The sequence below is a fragment of the Mycteria americana genome, chromosome 1 (genome assembly GCF_035582795.1).
Source record: "Mycteria americana isolate JAX WOST 10 ecotype Jacksonville Zoo and Gardens chromosome 1, USCA_MyAme_1.0, whole genome shotgun sequence".
NCBI classification, from domain to species: domain Eukaryota; kingdom Metazoa; phylum Chordata; class Aves; order Ciconiiformes; family Ciconiidae; genus Mycteria; species Mycteria americana.
The window spans coordinates 103935149-103951530 of NC_134365.1; the positions used below are offsets into that span (position 1 = coordinate 103935149).

General features: G+C 37.6%; 1 protein-coding gene across 15 annotated transcripts in view; it reads left to right on the forward strand.

Moving 5' to 3' along the window:
- Positions 1 to 16382, forward strand: part of EPHA6 (EPH receptor A6) — a 532902-nt gene that overhangs the window by 435622 nt on the left and 80898 nt on the right. For 13 of the 15 annotated variants that reach the window (XM_075515531.1, XM_075515552.1, XM_075515557.1 and 10 more), the window contains one exon: positions 4936 to 5058. The exons of the other annotated variants lie outside the window; for them this stretch is intronic. In XM_075515531.1, coding sequence (XP_075371646.1) covers positions 4936 to 5058 — 123 coding nt within the window. The remainder of the gene's footprint in view (positions 1 to 4935; positions 5059 to 16382) is intronic. 15 annotated transcript variants of the gene reach the window in all.

The following is a 16382-nucleotide window of genomic DNA, read 5'->3' on the forward strand; positions in this document are numbered from 1 at the left end:
CAGAAAGCATTGGATCGGTTTATAGTGTAATAAATAAGAAACAACAACAAATTACAGGGCTGAAGAGCAGTCTGCATCTTCAGTAGGCTTTCTAACCTACTTCAGCCAGATCCTTAGACAAGATGCAGAGACTGTAGAAATGTTCTCCTTTTTAAAAGCAAACCTCCACAAGCTGCACTAAGGTCCCACAAGTACAATTGCTGTAGTAAAAAAAAAAGTGCTTCATTTGCTCCCAGCATGGCTCGGGGACCCTGGCACAAACGGAACAAGCTGATGGCCCTGCCTGCCTGTACCTGCACAATTTAGCAGCTTTGGATCCCATCCCTGTGAGTCCTGTGGGGCCTAGAGGCTGCCATGGCATCGGCTCAAGGGCTGCTGATGGTAGCAGGGCAAAGAAGCCAGCAGCTGGCAAAGAGGAAAGGGTGGGATGCGGGCCCCCGAGGATGGCCGGCGCTGTGCTGGCACTGTGCTGCAGATGGAAGCAGAACTGGTGGGCATCTCTGCACTCAAGTCAGCAGATGTGAGTGTGTAGGTACTGTCACTAACAGAATAAAACTTTCTGTGAAAGTTTCTGGGAAAGTTTCTGGGAAAAACTCCAAGGATCTTCTGCTGGAAGTTTCTACAAAGTGTCAGCAGCAAAAATAATGGGTCAGGTTGATGTTTCTCAGCTTGCTCAATCCCCGAGAGTGTTTTAAATGCTTTTTACTATAGCTTTCAAGAGCCCCTCCACCCCCCATTCAAACAGAAGTTATCTGTTTCACTCGAGTCCATTGTGTTCCACCAGTGCTGCACCGGGTGTGTTTGGTGCCATTCTCTTCATCCATCCATTCATTCATCAGTCCAGTACTTTTGTTGATCCACGTGGCAGAACTTTCTCTCCTTTGTAGATCTAGGACTCTTCCGCACAGTTACGTTGCTGCCAGCCCGAGGCCGTGGGATGTGCCTTTGCTGTGGGGAGAAATGGCTGATCCTTCTGGCTGGCCGTGCTGTCACGATGCAAGTGCTAATAAATATTATAAGTATTATTTCCTTTACCCAGCTCTCTACTCTAGCCCTTCTGCTCTGTATCATAACATGCTACTAAACCCACGCCAGTTTAGGAAGCTATACCAGTGATTTCCCAATCAAATTGTACCATTTGTGGGATGATATTCCCCCTGGAAGAACAGATGAAGGAGGAAGGCAGGCTAATTGATTCAGCACTCCCCCACTGCCGCTGAGCACAGGCACTTAGCTGTAATAATTGTGAAACAGAAGAATTTATGCTGAGTTATAAACTAGGATCACAGAACTCAGTAAAGGCTGGATACTTCATGAACTGTCAGCTATTCAGAGTACTGCCGTATAGTTTTACTGTTTCAATGCACTTTTCCAACTAATATCTCTAACTAATGTAGTTTCCCATGTTAAGGTGGCATGATGTTCATAGTGTATAACTATGGATGGGGGAGAGGTTGGGGTTTTTTTCTTAATAAAACCATGCCTGTAAGCTGCTAAATAACAGCTGTATTTCAGTGCATTTGGGAATCATGGCTTAATATTCATGTCTCCTTTTCCCAGTTTAGAACCAGTAAGACCTTATACTAAAAACTCTTCCCATTAGTGTAACTCCACCCACGGCTAAAATAATGAGTGTTCATTTTTACACAAAGCAACAGAACGGATGTAAAGCACTAGTCTCTGTGTAACGTGCACTGACAGAATGGCATTTCTCAAGAAAGTTGGTTAGCTGAAGAAATAATATCCTAGTGTCTTGCAAGTGTCCAATGTGGTTGCTTTAAAGAGATTGTTTAAATGAAGCATTAAGATTTCTATTGCTAGCACACACCTCTAAAAAATTAATATTGCTTTTGCAATTTGGAGTGTAAAGCAGCAGGATAAAGCAGCAGGCCCATTTTTGGTGGACTTTTTCTTTAGCTAAGCATGATTCCAATTTGGAAAAAGAAGAAAGACTACATCTTCATTGTCCAATTAAAAAAAAAAACCACCATGTTCAGATATAAGGAAATGGAATTCTTTTCCTTGATTTCCACACAGAAGTTTATAATATTTCTGAGAAATATTTCTGAGATGGTGTTTTCTCTTTAATAGCATGTTCCCACCTCCCTTCTTCTTTGTTGTGGTAGCAGAGAGCTTTCTCCCTTTCTGTCTTGAACACAATTTTTTTGTTGCAGTTTTTCTTTCAAACATGTCATGAATGTTTATGCAAACAAGTGAAAATTTGAGTAAAGCTTCTAAGTTACTGTAAATGCCCGAAGCTCTTATCAGACCTCTGTCCTTCTGGTGGCAATTGATGGGACTTAGGGGAATTAATTTTCTTTCCCAACTACCTGCAACGACAGTCAACTTCTGCATATACAGTCATGTAATAGAGCCTCAAACCTTATTCACATTGTGCAGGGGATAATACCAAAAGCACCCATTTGTTCATCCTGGGGCATATGCTATATTTTAATTTCGGACCATGCACGTTTTAAAATGAATGAACTTTCAACCTGTCTTTTGTCTGCATTTTTATGTTGCTGGATACTGATCCGGGCTGAATGTTATCAACCTTGTCCTTTTCAGGAGCTGTTTGTGGACTTCTAGAACAGACTAAATGAGGTCTTGTTCTTGTAACTCTGTATTCTACTTAATCAGAGACATTTTTAAGGTGACAGTGGACTGTTTGGATGGGATTCAGTTGCCTAAAATGGCATTGAATGCCTACTCTTAGATACCCAACTGCTGCTTTGCCTCTTGCTGTCACTCTCAAAGAGTGCAAATCTCCTGCAGATCTTGTCATGTCTCCCACTCAAATGTGAATGTCTCAGATTGACACAATCTGACACAAAGTGTCTCAAATGACACAAAGCATTTATGCTTAAGCAACTGAATCCTACCTTTTTCAGTGAGAGAAAAACATTATTTATATGTATTCCTTTAGTTATTTGCTGCTTATAAAGCCTCAATAATTTTAGCACTCGAGCTCTCTTCTTAGTATTCATTGATTGTATTGCTCCAAAATTTGCTGCTCCTTGTTTTTATTTCTGAATATGTACAATAAGTGAAATAAATTTGGTTTTGTCTCCATCACTTTCTATAACAAAGTAACTTCTTGTAACGCTGCTAGGAAACTTGAGTTATTTGCCATTTACCACCATTTAAATGTAGGAAAATGTCAATGGTGAAGCTCAAGCTGTTAGGCTTTTCTGAAGGTCTGTACATATAGCATGTGACTCACAGTGGGTGTACTTTATGGTTGGTATAATTCATATTTTGAAACAGAGAAGCAAAGTTTTATTTGGGAAGTCTTCATATGTTCATTATTTAGCCTTCATGTTTTAAGATGCTGTTTAGTACAAAACATCTTGGAGTTTATAGAACAATTTTCCATTTTAAAATTGAATTTCTGTGTATTGCGTTCTGGATTCTATCCATGATCACTTCTGAAACTATTTTAAAATGAAAGCCATGGAGTTTGGAAACACTTTGACAAGGCAGACTGCCAAAGTTAGACTTTTCTGGAGTGGCCAGAGAGAAAACTTTTATGCCTTATCTTTAACGATCAAATATAAAAATACTGCATCCAGAACACAAATTAATTCTTTTTTCACAGACTGCAGCAGGTCTAATAACAAATTTAAAGGGCAAGTGAGGAATGTATTGAGGAGAAACAATAGAACTCTTGCTTGAAAATACAAGAGAAAAATTCAAAGCTCTCTTAGGCTACTTTATGTTCAGCAAATACATATGTGTGATTTGAGGCTAAATTTTCCTCACTCATTTTTATTAGTTTTAAAAAAATCCCAACTGTTGCATAAATTTTAAGAGGGACATTTATTTTTCTCATTGTATATAAATATTAAGATGTTTTCTATCTCTTAAAAGAACAGCTATGAAATACCTGCAAGATGATGAAAACAAACCTGCCATTGCCTAAATTTTTGGATGGATGCTTGCTTGATGTACTTGCAAAAATACACAAATTATTCTGATTGTCAATTAAAATTTATTACAAGATGGGAGAATCTTGACTGTGCTCTTAAGCAAGATATGTAGAGCTCTCATTTCAGATCCACCTTTGATGCTGGCATTCACTGAGCACTAACATGAGCTAGCTGAAATGATGCCTCTAGATCTCTGTACATACACTGAAAGCTGAAACAGGGGATCAAAAGATAAAGAGTCCTTATTTATCATCACTATAATAGATATGTCACAAGTACTTATTTTAAAAGTGGTGGATGAGATAATCTCTGTTTCCAGAAATAAAAATGTACATTTAGGCAATGAGAAGAACATAGAGTTTATTCCATTGAAAGTGTAAAATGTGTAAAACTTCTGATGAGAGCAAAGCAGAAAGGGGCCATGTCTATACTCCTGGCTTTTGCCTGCATCAATATATTGACAGGTGTTGGGAGATGTGATAGAAGCTCTGACTGATGTAGCGGCCCTGACCCAGAAGTCAGTAATATAACTGCAAATTCTGGTTCCCCTTCTCCCCTTGCCTGACATGACTTTTGTCAGGTGGCTTTAAAATACTAGTATAAAACACAACTTTGCTGGTATAGCTTCACCTCTACTGATCTCTCTTTGATTTGTATAAAAACTGTAAAATGCCTCTATGGTAGAGGCATTTGGAATGCATTATGACTATCCAATAGGTGTAATTTGCCTTTAAAATACTAAATTTTTCCATTCCTCTTAGATGTGCTGGAATTCTCCGTTTGCAAAGTATACAGAAAACAACCTCTTTCTGGTTAAAGCTGTGTATTGTATGACTCGGTTAAAAAGCAAACAAAGACTTTTAACTGCTTTTTATAAGGTCTATGTTCCAGTGAAACCACTGTTAACTTTGCAGAGATTTGGTTATTCTTTCTTTAAAAAGTCAACTTCTTTTATCAGCCAAAGAACAAGTCATTTGATTAATGATCATTTTTATCTCTTTGAAAGGATCCTTTCCGACCATTGGGGTGAAGTCTCTTTCGAGATTCCTGAGGGCGGGATTTTTAAATAGCATCCTGGCCTCACATCCAGTGTCAGGGGGTGGATCTTTACCCCCCAGCATTTCCTCTGGTAGGTATTCCAGCCTATTCCCCTACATCAATTTTTCCCTTCACCATTTGCCCCATCTCTCCACACATCTTAGGGAAACAAAATTTGGTATTGGTAAGACAGGGAGATTAGATGTCCTTTCCAATAAAAAGCCAAACTGAAAGGAAATGGAAAAGATAAATTACTTTTCAGGAACTAGCCAGTTTTCCTGAATCAATGCATAGGAGAAATTGTGAGGGAAACTGATCTGTAGTTAAGCGGTCAGCCTATATATTGGAAGAGAAAGCCTAATCATGCACTTCATGAAGCACGCCCGTGTGCACCAGGGAAACATAACTTTCAAAATGCCTCTATAAAATCCCAGATTTTATGTGAGTCTCTGACTCTTTCCTAAAAATTTACATTCCCTTGCTAAAACATGGAAGCAAAACAAATTTGGAAAGGCAAAATTTAATTATATATTGATACAGTGTTTAAATCCTTTGTATGCTTCTGTAGTTGCAACTTGTATCTCATGAAAACCGCCTTAACGTTTTTAGTAACTTTTACCACAGTCTGAACTACTATAATTCTCTTAAAATGAGTGAGAAAACCCCATTGCCTGTGTTGGCAGCACAGTATTCTGCACTGCCTCTGGCGAGGTCCCCAGCAGAGGCACAGCTGTACCATGGCACGAGGGACCCCGGAGGGGTGGCGTAACGTTGAATGTAGGCCAAGAATGAGAACACCATGCCAGGTGAACGGGCTGCTATCAGATACTGGGCTGAAACATGAAAGAAGGACAAGTTAGAGGCATCCTTTCCCAGAAAGGCTATATGTGCTATCCGTTCTCTTCTGGAGCCATTAAACACCATCTTCCACCAAAGCTAATAAATGAAGAATAAATACATGTATCTTAATTATAGTTAAAACTGAATCAAAGTTCAGTTCTGTACCTTTTCAAACTACATATTTCTATGTAAAATTAATCTGTACATGGGCTAATGTCACACTTTTATCCTTTCAGGACATCCTACCTGTAATGTTACTTACAGTTTTTCTTAAAGAGGAAAAATCTCTTATGGTAAAAGTAGGGAGAAAATTGAAAAATCACATAATGTTATTGATTTGCTATACAAAAGAAACTGTTCTGCTTCTCTATGCCCCATTTTTTCTATTGCTATAATTATAGGCCTCATTAATACAGGATGATTCTTACTTTTTTTGAAGTGCTATTATTTCTTTGTTTACTTTCTTTCTTTGAATAGAAGCTTCTCAGCAACTTCAATGTCTTTTCTTATGACTGTTTGGGTGTCTTTTGTCCACAGTTTGTAAAATACTTTCCATGGTTTTTTCTTCTTGGGATATCTCAGAGTTTTTAACAGCCCTTAGGCTAATTTGGCAGTTAGCATCACCATGAGATTGGTATCTGTAACCAAACAACTGTGGAAGAGGAAATACTCCAGGCCCCATAAAATTCTCTGTTTTGAACATAGTGTTATGCATAGCATATCACTGGTTCTATTAGATTACAAATGGTTTAACTGCACTCGTGAACTGGCTTCTCACCTACATACCTACCTACAAGTTTATTTTATAAGGTCCTCAGGACTGTTGTTTTCTGAGTGCTTGTAAAGCTTTGTATCACATTTTTTGGACTTAAATCATAACTCTTAAATGTGGTTTGTTTAATACAACTGGTTCATAATTTCTTGCTACTAAATGTCTTTTACTAAGAATTCTGATTCAATCTGATGAAATATTCAAAACAGGGAAATGGAAATGTAGCTACATGATGTGCAACATATACCCTAGCAAGGTAATGGAAGTAAATGTTATTGTTTGATCACGTCAACAACAACAACAACAAAGAGCCAAGCAGTAACCCTACAGAAAGGGAGAGACTGCCCATCTTCTGGAAACTGAGGATTGTCAGGTAGTTGAAAGCTAGTGAAGACCTGTGATAAATCCAATGGACAAGATGTGTGCCTTTGAGAAAGAGTGCACATGGGGTCCAGGTGGCATGAAATGCCACAGTACAAGTCAGGAATTGCTGTTAACAAATATACCCTAACAATCTTATCTGTAGTGCTGCTATTTAACTCTTCCTTTTTTACTTTATCATATTTGTATTTACATTAAGCACAATCTTAATTCTGAATTGCCTCTCTTTGTTACAGAGATGACCAGAGGATGCCATTTCCATTTCATGATAACTTTCTAAATTGCTAAAACCAGCTTTGCTGTACACGTGAGCAAAAAACCCACACATTTACTGCATTTTTTGCCAAAAAAAAAAAAAATCTGTTGAAGGGAGTACTGACCTGGGATGTGAGAGACCCAGAACTGAATCTCTTATTGTGCATGATTCAGTGGAAAATATAAATTCATCCTTGAATCCTTAATCACTTCAGTACAAACAGAGAAGGGATGTACCCTTTGTTTCTTTGTATCAAAAAACCCTGCACTAAACACATGACCTTTCTTCTGAGTATTGCTTTACCGAGAAACAAAGACACCCAAGGCAACAGTGCTCCAAGAAGGTATTGAAGCAGTGATATCTGCGTTATCATGGCAGCCTCTGACTGTTAGAACAGCAGTAGGCAGGCAAAATCAACTGCCCGTTGCAGTCTTGATGCTGTCTCCAAGGCTTACCCCCTCTCATTAAAAGTGAGAGGATTGCTGCTTGTGTACAGGTACTGGCGGAAAGCGTGCTCGATTGCTGCCTTTGATAACACAGTGACCCCACCTCCATTAGCTGAGATGTTGGCCTCATATTGGACTGTAGCTTTCATAAGCCTAATAGAAGTACTTAACGGTTAATAACTTTGCTGAATTATAACCTAATTGCTTCACATATAGCTTATGTGTAAGATTTCAGTGAATTTAACTACATGGAAGGCTTAAAATGCCTGCATTATTCTGCTGTTAGGGTCGTTGGGAACAAAGATAATGAGATGGTTTTTATTTACCAAAACCTTTAACTCAAGCTAAGTGGCAGATTTACTTCAAAATAGTCAGAAAATTTATTCCTCACTAAAGACAAAATGCTTTTACATCTTTTTTCTACAAAATTCCCCACAGATGTTTTAAGCGAAATACAGAACTAAACTGGAAAGCCTGCTATAAATAAGTATCTGGAAAACAGCTTGGCAGGGCAGAGTAGCTGTTGGTTTCATTTTTTCCCTTTCTACTTTTTACTCAATAGTTGGGGGGAGTGTATTTCTTTTACCATTGCACTGAGACCTGATGTTCATTTTTGTGTAATTTCATGTCTGCTTTTGCACTGCGCAGAGGTTCACTTATGTAAAAGGTATCCTCAGTTAGCCAACTTAAAGATTAATTTATGCTGCCACCATGGGGTGTTACATCTTTCTGCATAAATGGATTGCCTCAAATGTAGGTGTTTTTTAAGCCTAGATGTAACTATGCTAATGCAATAGTGCTTATATTTGATAGTTGCATCAAAAGTCTGTCACTGCTATACAGCCATTTCAGTAGAAGCAAAGCTTTCAGCAGGCCTCCAAATATCTATCCTAGATTTTTGCAAAAACAAGCCCATTTTCAGACAATAGCTTCCTTTTGATTTAGCTATGATTTGTGTCACAAATTACTTAGTTTCTAGTTATCCCACCTGTTAGCAGTACAAATTCACATGACTTAGTTGAGGTAGGTCTATAATGACAGATGGATTCACATAAGAAATAAGTACTTTTTCTCTAATGATAGCCTTGCATATATTAAATAGAATTCTTAAACCACTTAGCAGTTTATACTCCTCATCATACTTACACTGGCACGAGCTGTGGAAGCTTACCCCTTCCTTCATACTTACACATACACACACTCACACATATATACGTCTGTTCTGAAAAACCAAATAATTAAATTGCCAGTGCTGCATCTATTTCTTCAAATTCCAGCTCTTCCAAACTAAGTACAATGTTGTTTGCTCCATTTTGGGGCAATTCTTAGCTTACTACTCTTGCTATGTGTTGGCAGCTCTTGATTTTCAGTCACGTGTAAAGGGTTTGTTATGTAAATGCATACCCATATTGCCTGGCAGAAGTTACTGATAGAAAAAGTTATGGTATGCTGCTGTCTTTGAAGAGCGTCAGACAGACTGTTAAGCTTGCTGAGTTGGAAAGGAAGGGAGGGAAAGCAAATACCTTTCCTACTGTGTCTTTCAAGCAAAACTCCTTTCCCGAGTTTTTCTGTTGACAAGAACAACTAGAGATGGGTGTCAGGCTATGAGAAACTATGGAAAAGTTCCTGTTAAGCAGACCTCCCAGACCCCCTTCATACTGTTCAGCATTCAAACTACATTAGCAGGAGAGGGGGAAAAAAACATCAAAATGATTCTTTTCATACACACCTTTCTATGAACATCAGTGCTGTGATTTGCTTGTGAATCCTCTGATCTCCCCATGTAGTCAGCAGCTGGATCATTGCCCCCTATTTCATTCACAGGGCGCTTCTCTGAAGCTTCTTTGAAAGTATCTTGATGTGACTTTTTTAATTAAGTATGAGCATAAGTTATTTCCTACCACTTATTTTGCAAGGGTTAACTATCCAGCTCTTTCACATTTTAGGAAAATGGAAGCAAAGAAATTAGGCTTGATAAAACAATCCACCCCTGTGAACCTCAAAAAAATATATTATATGCAAGAAATGAGGATGCACTTACTTTCCAGAAACTTAGAAGTGATACAGGACAGTTTGCTCACTGCTGTCTTGGACTACGTGATGACAGGACTCTTCCTCCACATAAAGTACATTATACAGAGGATATCCCCTTTTCAGTGTTTTTCTGCCTGGTTGTCTATGACTGTTTTCTAACATACATTGTAATGTTCACTTTTATTACAGAGAGCTTCTCAAAAAACTGGGACATAACTCTAGAATACTAAACCAGATGATTATCAGTTTTCTTTTCCCCAAAATTAATATTTTATTACAATTTCCAAGTGCACCTGAGTGAGCCCATTATTCTTGATATTGTATAAACTGACAATTGAAAGCAAATTGTATTGACAGACCCTTATTGAACAAAATTACTCAACAAGAACCGTCAAGGAGCAATTGTTCATAGTGAAACTCAACTATAATTATGGTACTCCGATAATGAGAAAAGTAACTTCTATTTCTTTTTTCAGTTAATGCATTTTTCCCTACTCTGGATTCCAGCACCTAAACGGCTGTAATTTTTGTTAAATGAAAATTGCTAATCCTTTCTCGATGACTAACAAATTGATTCTTTTATTGCATACGCATTTTCTAGGATATCTGAGCCAAATGGCTCTTCCAGTTTATTCTTTCCAGCCTCAGTGCTATTACACTGGCATGTCTAGCCTATAAACCCTACAACTAATATATAATGGCATGTATTTTCTGAGGATAGCAGTTAAAATGTATATGGACTTTTCCATTAGGCAGGCAGGAAGTACTTCAGAACCAAAATATGGATGAGCAGTAAGTAACATGAATAGTGAGAGAAACTTTTTTTTTTTGCTGGTCCATTAGGGTTTAGCTTGAATTGTAGAACTGGGATTAAGCTCTGAGTGTAGGACATGATAAAAGGAGGTCTTCATTCTCTACCCTTGCTAAACAGATCATTTCATGCTCAGATGGTCGTCGTAAACAATTCCAAACATTTTAGCCCTGACGTTCAGAAACATTTATTTGTATATGTGGTCATTTTGAAATAATATACACTACTATTGCCTATATTTTAAAATCTAACTACAGAAAATGCAGTAATTTATTGTAGCAAGTGTGTGAATTGAAGCAAGTTGCTCTTCATTACTAACAGGAGCAGAAAGAGAGGAAGAGGAGAGCTGGAGGAGCCTGATGGATACACACAGAAATGTATTTGTAAATAAGCTACACACAGTTATTCTTTGTTTCAAGAAGAAAGGAAAAAAAAAAAACTGAACTCCCTTTTTAGCCCAGCAGGAAAGCATTGGATGCGAAAGCAGATTCAGAATTGTTTGACGTTTTGTGAGGTGGGAGACAGAGGGAATAGTTAACTTGAATAATGTTTAGGTTTTTTTGGTCTGTTTTAGGTAGGAAGCCAGTGTACCTTTACCAAATTCAACTTGCTGAAGTAACATTCCCAGGCCCAAATACTGTGTACAGGAAATAATCTGCCTAACTCTGGATTTTACACACTGGTATTTAACAAGCCTGTTTAGGTGCCTTATACAGTTGGTGAAGACTAGACAATTCTGGACTGACTCATATGACCTGTTTGTGATGCATAGTTATGAAAATTTGCCTCCTTCCCTTGAAATGCCTTTTTCTTTCTCAGAAAAAAATCTAGATATTGCTAGCTAGCTATTGCTAGCTATTGCTTCATGTTCTGAAGGTACAAAACCTCAAAGAGAAATAAGAAAAAAACCCATGAGATTGCAAAAATGTCACAGTGTTAGGTCCAGTGCATCATTTATTTGTTGAAGCCCTGACTCATGATGTTTGTTTTCTTAATTTTGGATTTAGCGACTCACACATGTTACAACTGAAGCTTTCTTTGTGGATTTCAGAAACTTCAGGAGTATTGATATGTGGCCTCCACTGCTTCTTGAAATGAGAAATGATGCCTTTCTCATGTGTAGAAAGCAGCAAGATACTCATAAACAATGAAGGAGGAGGTGGTAGCTTATCAGTTTTGTATAGCTCAGAAGTTTAAAGTTTATGTAGACCAAAGCAAAATAGGAGCAAAACATGTGTGCTCAAATAGTAAATGGATATAAAGGATATTCTAAAGTGCAAGACATGCAGAATCTTATAAAGATCACAATCAGGCATAGTAATGAATAATCAAAAAATGCCCTGACATTTCAGAATAGGATTAAAATAATACATTAACCATGTCATTATACTTATGAAAGCACAAAAACATGTTTTACTGTAACCTTATGTATGCAATTTTTTATTTTTCTCATTTTCAAGTTTCTGTTGTAGCTTACAGCTTCTAAATATAAAGTACCTATGATAATGGGTAAATTCACAATAGAGATTAAATAAGCTTTGTTTCTTATGTTTCATAAGTACCTGTTATGTATCATGGCATACTGAATATTGAAGTGCAGAAGCCCCTGATACAGAGACTTAATTTTGTTTAAATTCCTTTACATGCTCTGGGGTCAATAGGGCAAGTGATCCTTGATGCAGTCAGACTCTGTGGACTAATTTTGAACCGAAGAACATCCCTTGCTCTTTCCACAAGAGGATGTAGAGTGGTATGAATATTGAAAATGTTAAGGGTAACTTAAGGGTGAAATGTTATTAGATTAAGTGAAATATACTGAAATTCGGTTATAAAAAAAGTGAGGTGAATTGTTTTGGTTAATCTAACTGGGCAAAAGTATCTCTTAAACTGAATCTGAACAGAATCTGTTATTTATTACAGATTTTTTTGTTGTTGTTCTTTGCCTCAGTGCTAAAGTGAAAGTGCTGGAATTTTTAGGGTTCTAAGTCAAATTTCAAGCAATATAAATCTTATGCCAGAATCAGTTCTATTAAAAACTTATTTCCTCCCCCCCCGAACAGAATTAAATTAAAACTGAGCAGCCAAATTTTTTGTGGCTGGTCATTAACAAATTACCTATTCTTGCAAAGAAACTAGTCTACATTCTCCCTCCTACTTAATACGCTGATAAAGACTGCCTTTATTGATGGGATTTCTTGGGTTAAAATGGGGCGATATAACCTAGTATTTGAGATAGGATGGTCAAAAATGCAATCCTTGAGCTCTGTTCATTGTTGTGACTTGTGATTTTGTCATCTCTTAAAACCTCTTTCAAGTCAGTATAAGGTGGTCCTTATAAGGCATGGAGATGACAGAATGGTTCCAGGGTACGTGACCAAGATTTTGATGCAAACATCAGCTGTTGTAACGACCTGTGGAAGTTCTTGGGCAACTGCTATAATTCACATTATTTTTTAAGGTACATCAGTTTATCCCAAGGGCCCAGGCTGGCACACTGCCCTCACAGGATCAGGGGAACATGAAGACAATGCAAAGCCTCTTTGTGCACACTTTCTGCAGATACAGTGGTTCCCACAGCTTTTTCTTGCAGGCTGAGGACTTGGTTTTTGTGATACCCAGCCAAGTCACTTCACCTCATCTTCTCTTTTCACCATACATAGCATGGATTTATCTGTTTATAGATTAGAATTTGAAAAATAGTGTAAGACTCTCAAATGAGATGCATTAGATGTTCTTAGAATAGTTCATGCAGCTGCTTTCAGAGCTGGTCTACAAAGGCACCAGCTCTTGTTCCCCTCCATATGAGTATATCTGAATTCTAATAAGCCATCTCACCCTAATGATGAAGGTGTTTCCTTTTTATTTCTGCTTATAATATTCATGTAAACATAAGCAGCAGGAATAAAACAGGAATTTTTTCATCCATACTGTATTTGTAATGCTAATAAGTATGTAGAAAGAGATAATACAGATAACCAACCCAACACATGGAAACTCAAAGAAATGCAATTTTTTTTAAAAGATATATAGCTGGAAAGTATAAATGCAGAAAATATCGAAATTTTGGCCAGTCATTGTATTTCTATGGTATAATTTTAGCCACTATTTCTCCCTCATCTACCCAGCTTCCAACTAGTGACAAACAACTACTTGTTCTGCTTTTACCCTCTACTGCACTCCATTTGCTTCTCTTATGGAAAGACAAGAATAAGAAAACAAATAATGGAAAAGGTGCAACTGCTTTCTCGTTACAGTTCCACTTTTCTTTCCTCAAAACCTTCCAGAATATCTTTTGTAGGCACACTGGAGGATTGATGTGGATTAGGGGTTGCAGAAGCAGCATGCCGGAGACTGCTAAAAGTTCTGTTGTCCAAAGCACGCTCTCCCTTTGCCATATGAAAAGCAGGAGAACTGTCTTCAGTGCTTGTTGTTGCAGGAGGGCTAGGCCAGAGGATTTGAGAAGGTATTTTAGAAGTACACATACAGACGTTTCCTGGCTTCCAAATTATACCAAGAGGCATAAATTCTTGCCAGTGGGTTCCCAGGTAGTGAGTGTAGAAGTATTCAATACAAAATTATAGATAAACAGTTCAGAGAACAATATTTTCAGATTGTGTTGATACACTAAATCTTCTTCAGCTAGTAGTGACAGCTATATGGCCCTAGTTTGCTAAATAATAGACAGTAACTTATGCTCATTCATGTATTTTGTATTTTTATCAATTGATTTTGCAAAGGTATCTTCCCTTAACTAAACTAACTTAACTAATGAAGTGTTGTATAGATACAGGAAAATAGAAAGAGCACTAACAGCAAGATAAGTAGGCTATATCTGTGTGATTTCCTGTAACAGCAGGATGTATCTATGTTAGTGCTATCCTGTTTGCAAACTCTAGCTTCTGAAGTCTCAAGAAGGGGGTTGGAACTGCAACTTCTATTTTTTGAGGCTTCTTGGAACACAGGTCTTAGTCTGAGACCTTCTGTAATGTAAGTCAGTAATGCAAGTGGGATGGCTTGCAGCAAAATTCCCATTGGGTTCACGTGCATTGATTTGGGCTAACAATGCAAAACCCAGCAGAATTATTTTTCAAATGCTTTTTGCGTAATCATTCGTTTTCTTTCTTTCTTTTTTCCTCCATTGGTTTTCTGTTATGGAAAAATATAATTTTTGTTCATTATTTGCTGAAATTAGTTCTCCTCTGATGCATACAACTGCATCATTGTTAGTAGCCGGAGTGAAGAAGCTGCAGTGCTACAGCAAATGGTTCTCCTATTTGAAGCAGTATGTAAGGAACAGACCTAGTGTGAGATCTAGGACGGCCTTCCGAGCCCTGGGCATTTCAGTGAGGGACAGACTTCAGTGCACTGAAGTTTGCACGCTATTGGAGTGCTGAAAAGCCCAGCGCTACCTGAGGGAGTGCCTGTACATTTTGCTCTTAGTCTTATCTCTTTAGCTTTAGCAGGAGGTAAGTTAGTGGGGAACCAAAAGCAGAACACAGCTTTGGAGTGAAAAAATGCCTGATACGGAGGTGACTTCTGAGAGGCTACCTGGACACACGAATTCTGAGCTAAAGAAGTGATGGAGCAATATTTTCTTATATGAACTGGGGAGCAGATTCAAAGCCTTTGCTGATTTGAGTGGAAGAATAAATATCCTCTGTTGATGTTAACAGATCTATTCCCATGATGGGTATTGAAGATTTCATTATAAGTAAAGACTGTAGAAATGAGCATGTACTAAATGTATTCTTTTTGGAGGATTAATCTTACATACAAAATTCATTAAAGTGGGCTTTGCTGCATTATTTAAAATGACAACAGGAGACAACAAGCTGAATATTTTGTCATTGATATGACACTTCAAATTCTCCTCCTTATTCATCACTCTACCACTCAAATTACACCGTATCAAAATCTTGTGTTGTGGAAAAAAATTAGAAAGAGAACTAAAAATATATGCGATGTGAGTTTTAAGTATGACTGGTATTTTACATTATTCTGGAATGTACAGCTTTTTTTCTTTTTTGCATTTCTGCTTATTAAAGAAAATGTCAAGCAGATTGTTCAATAGAAAATACAAAATGATAACATATTCTGAGGTGGCAGCACATCAATACAGAATGTTTGTCATTTATGCTGGTTTTATTTGAATGGCATTACAGTACAGCTGGGTGGGAAAAAACTTTCTCAGGGAAAAAAACCCCAACTTCTCAAAACCAGTGAGCCCCTTGTCACAAGGCAGTATTTGCATCAAATCAGTGAATAATCCCCGCATGTTTTACAGGTTCATCTAAGTTCTGAGTGATGAAATTCATATCCTTTCCCTGGATCATGCAAAGCACTGATACTGCTCTTGCATGTTTGATCTGGTTTTCTGAGATGCTGGGAGTCTGAAATGGATCTGCCAGAGCCAGCGTTACTCCATGTGCATTGTGCAAGCAGGGGAAGCTGCTTTAGCCAATAACCCAGACGCGTGTCTGGTGTTGGGGGACAGTGAGGTGGGAATATTTATAGCTTCACAGAAATTATGAAAATGGTGAATGTGGCTATGGTATCAATAAATGTCATGTATAAATACAATTTCATATTGTTGTCTTAAGTATATAGTAAAATGATAAATTTGTTACACATTTGCAAATGCTAAATGTGATATATGTAGTGTGTAAAATCCATATTTGGGTTTAAAACCTATTGCCTCAGAACACTACTTATATAATTCTTCTACTTTAAAAGTCTATTTTCTTGCCATACTCCCTACTCCAGGACTGCTCGGTATCTAAAGCTGCTGCAAGAATGGTTTGTTTGGCTGATTTGATCGTTGAATCTGTCTTCAAACTTTTTATATTTTGTCCACCCCCAATTCAAACATGAAGTT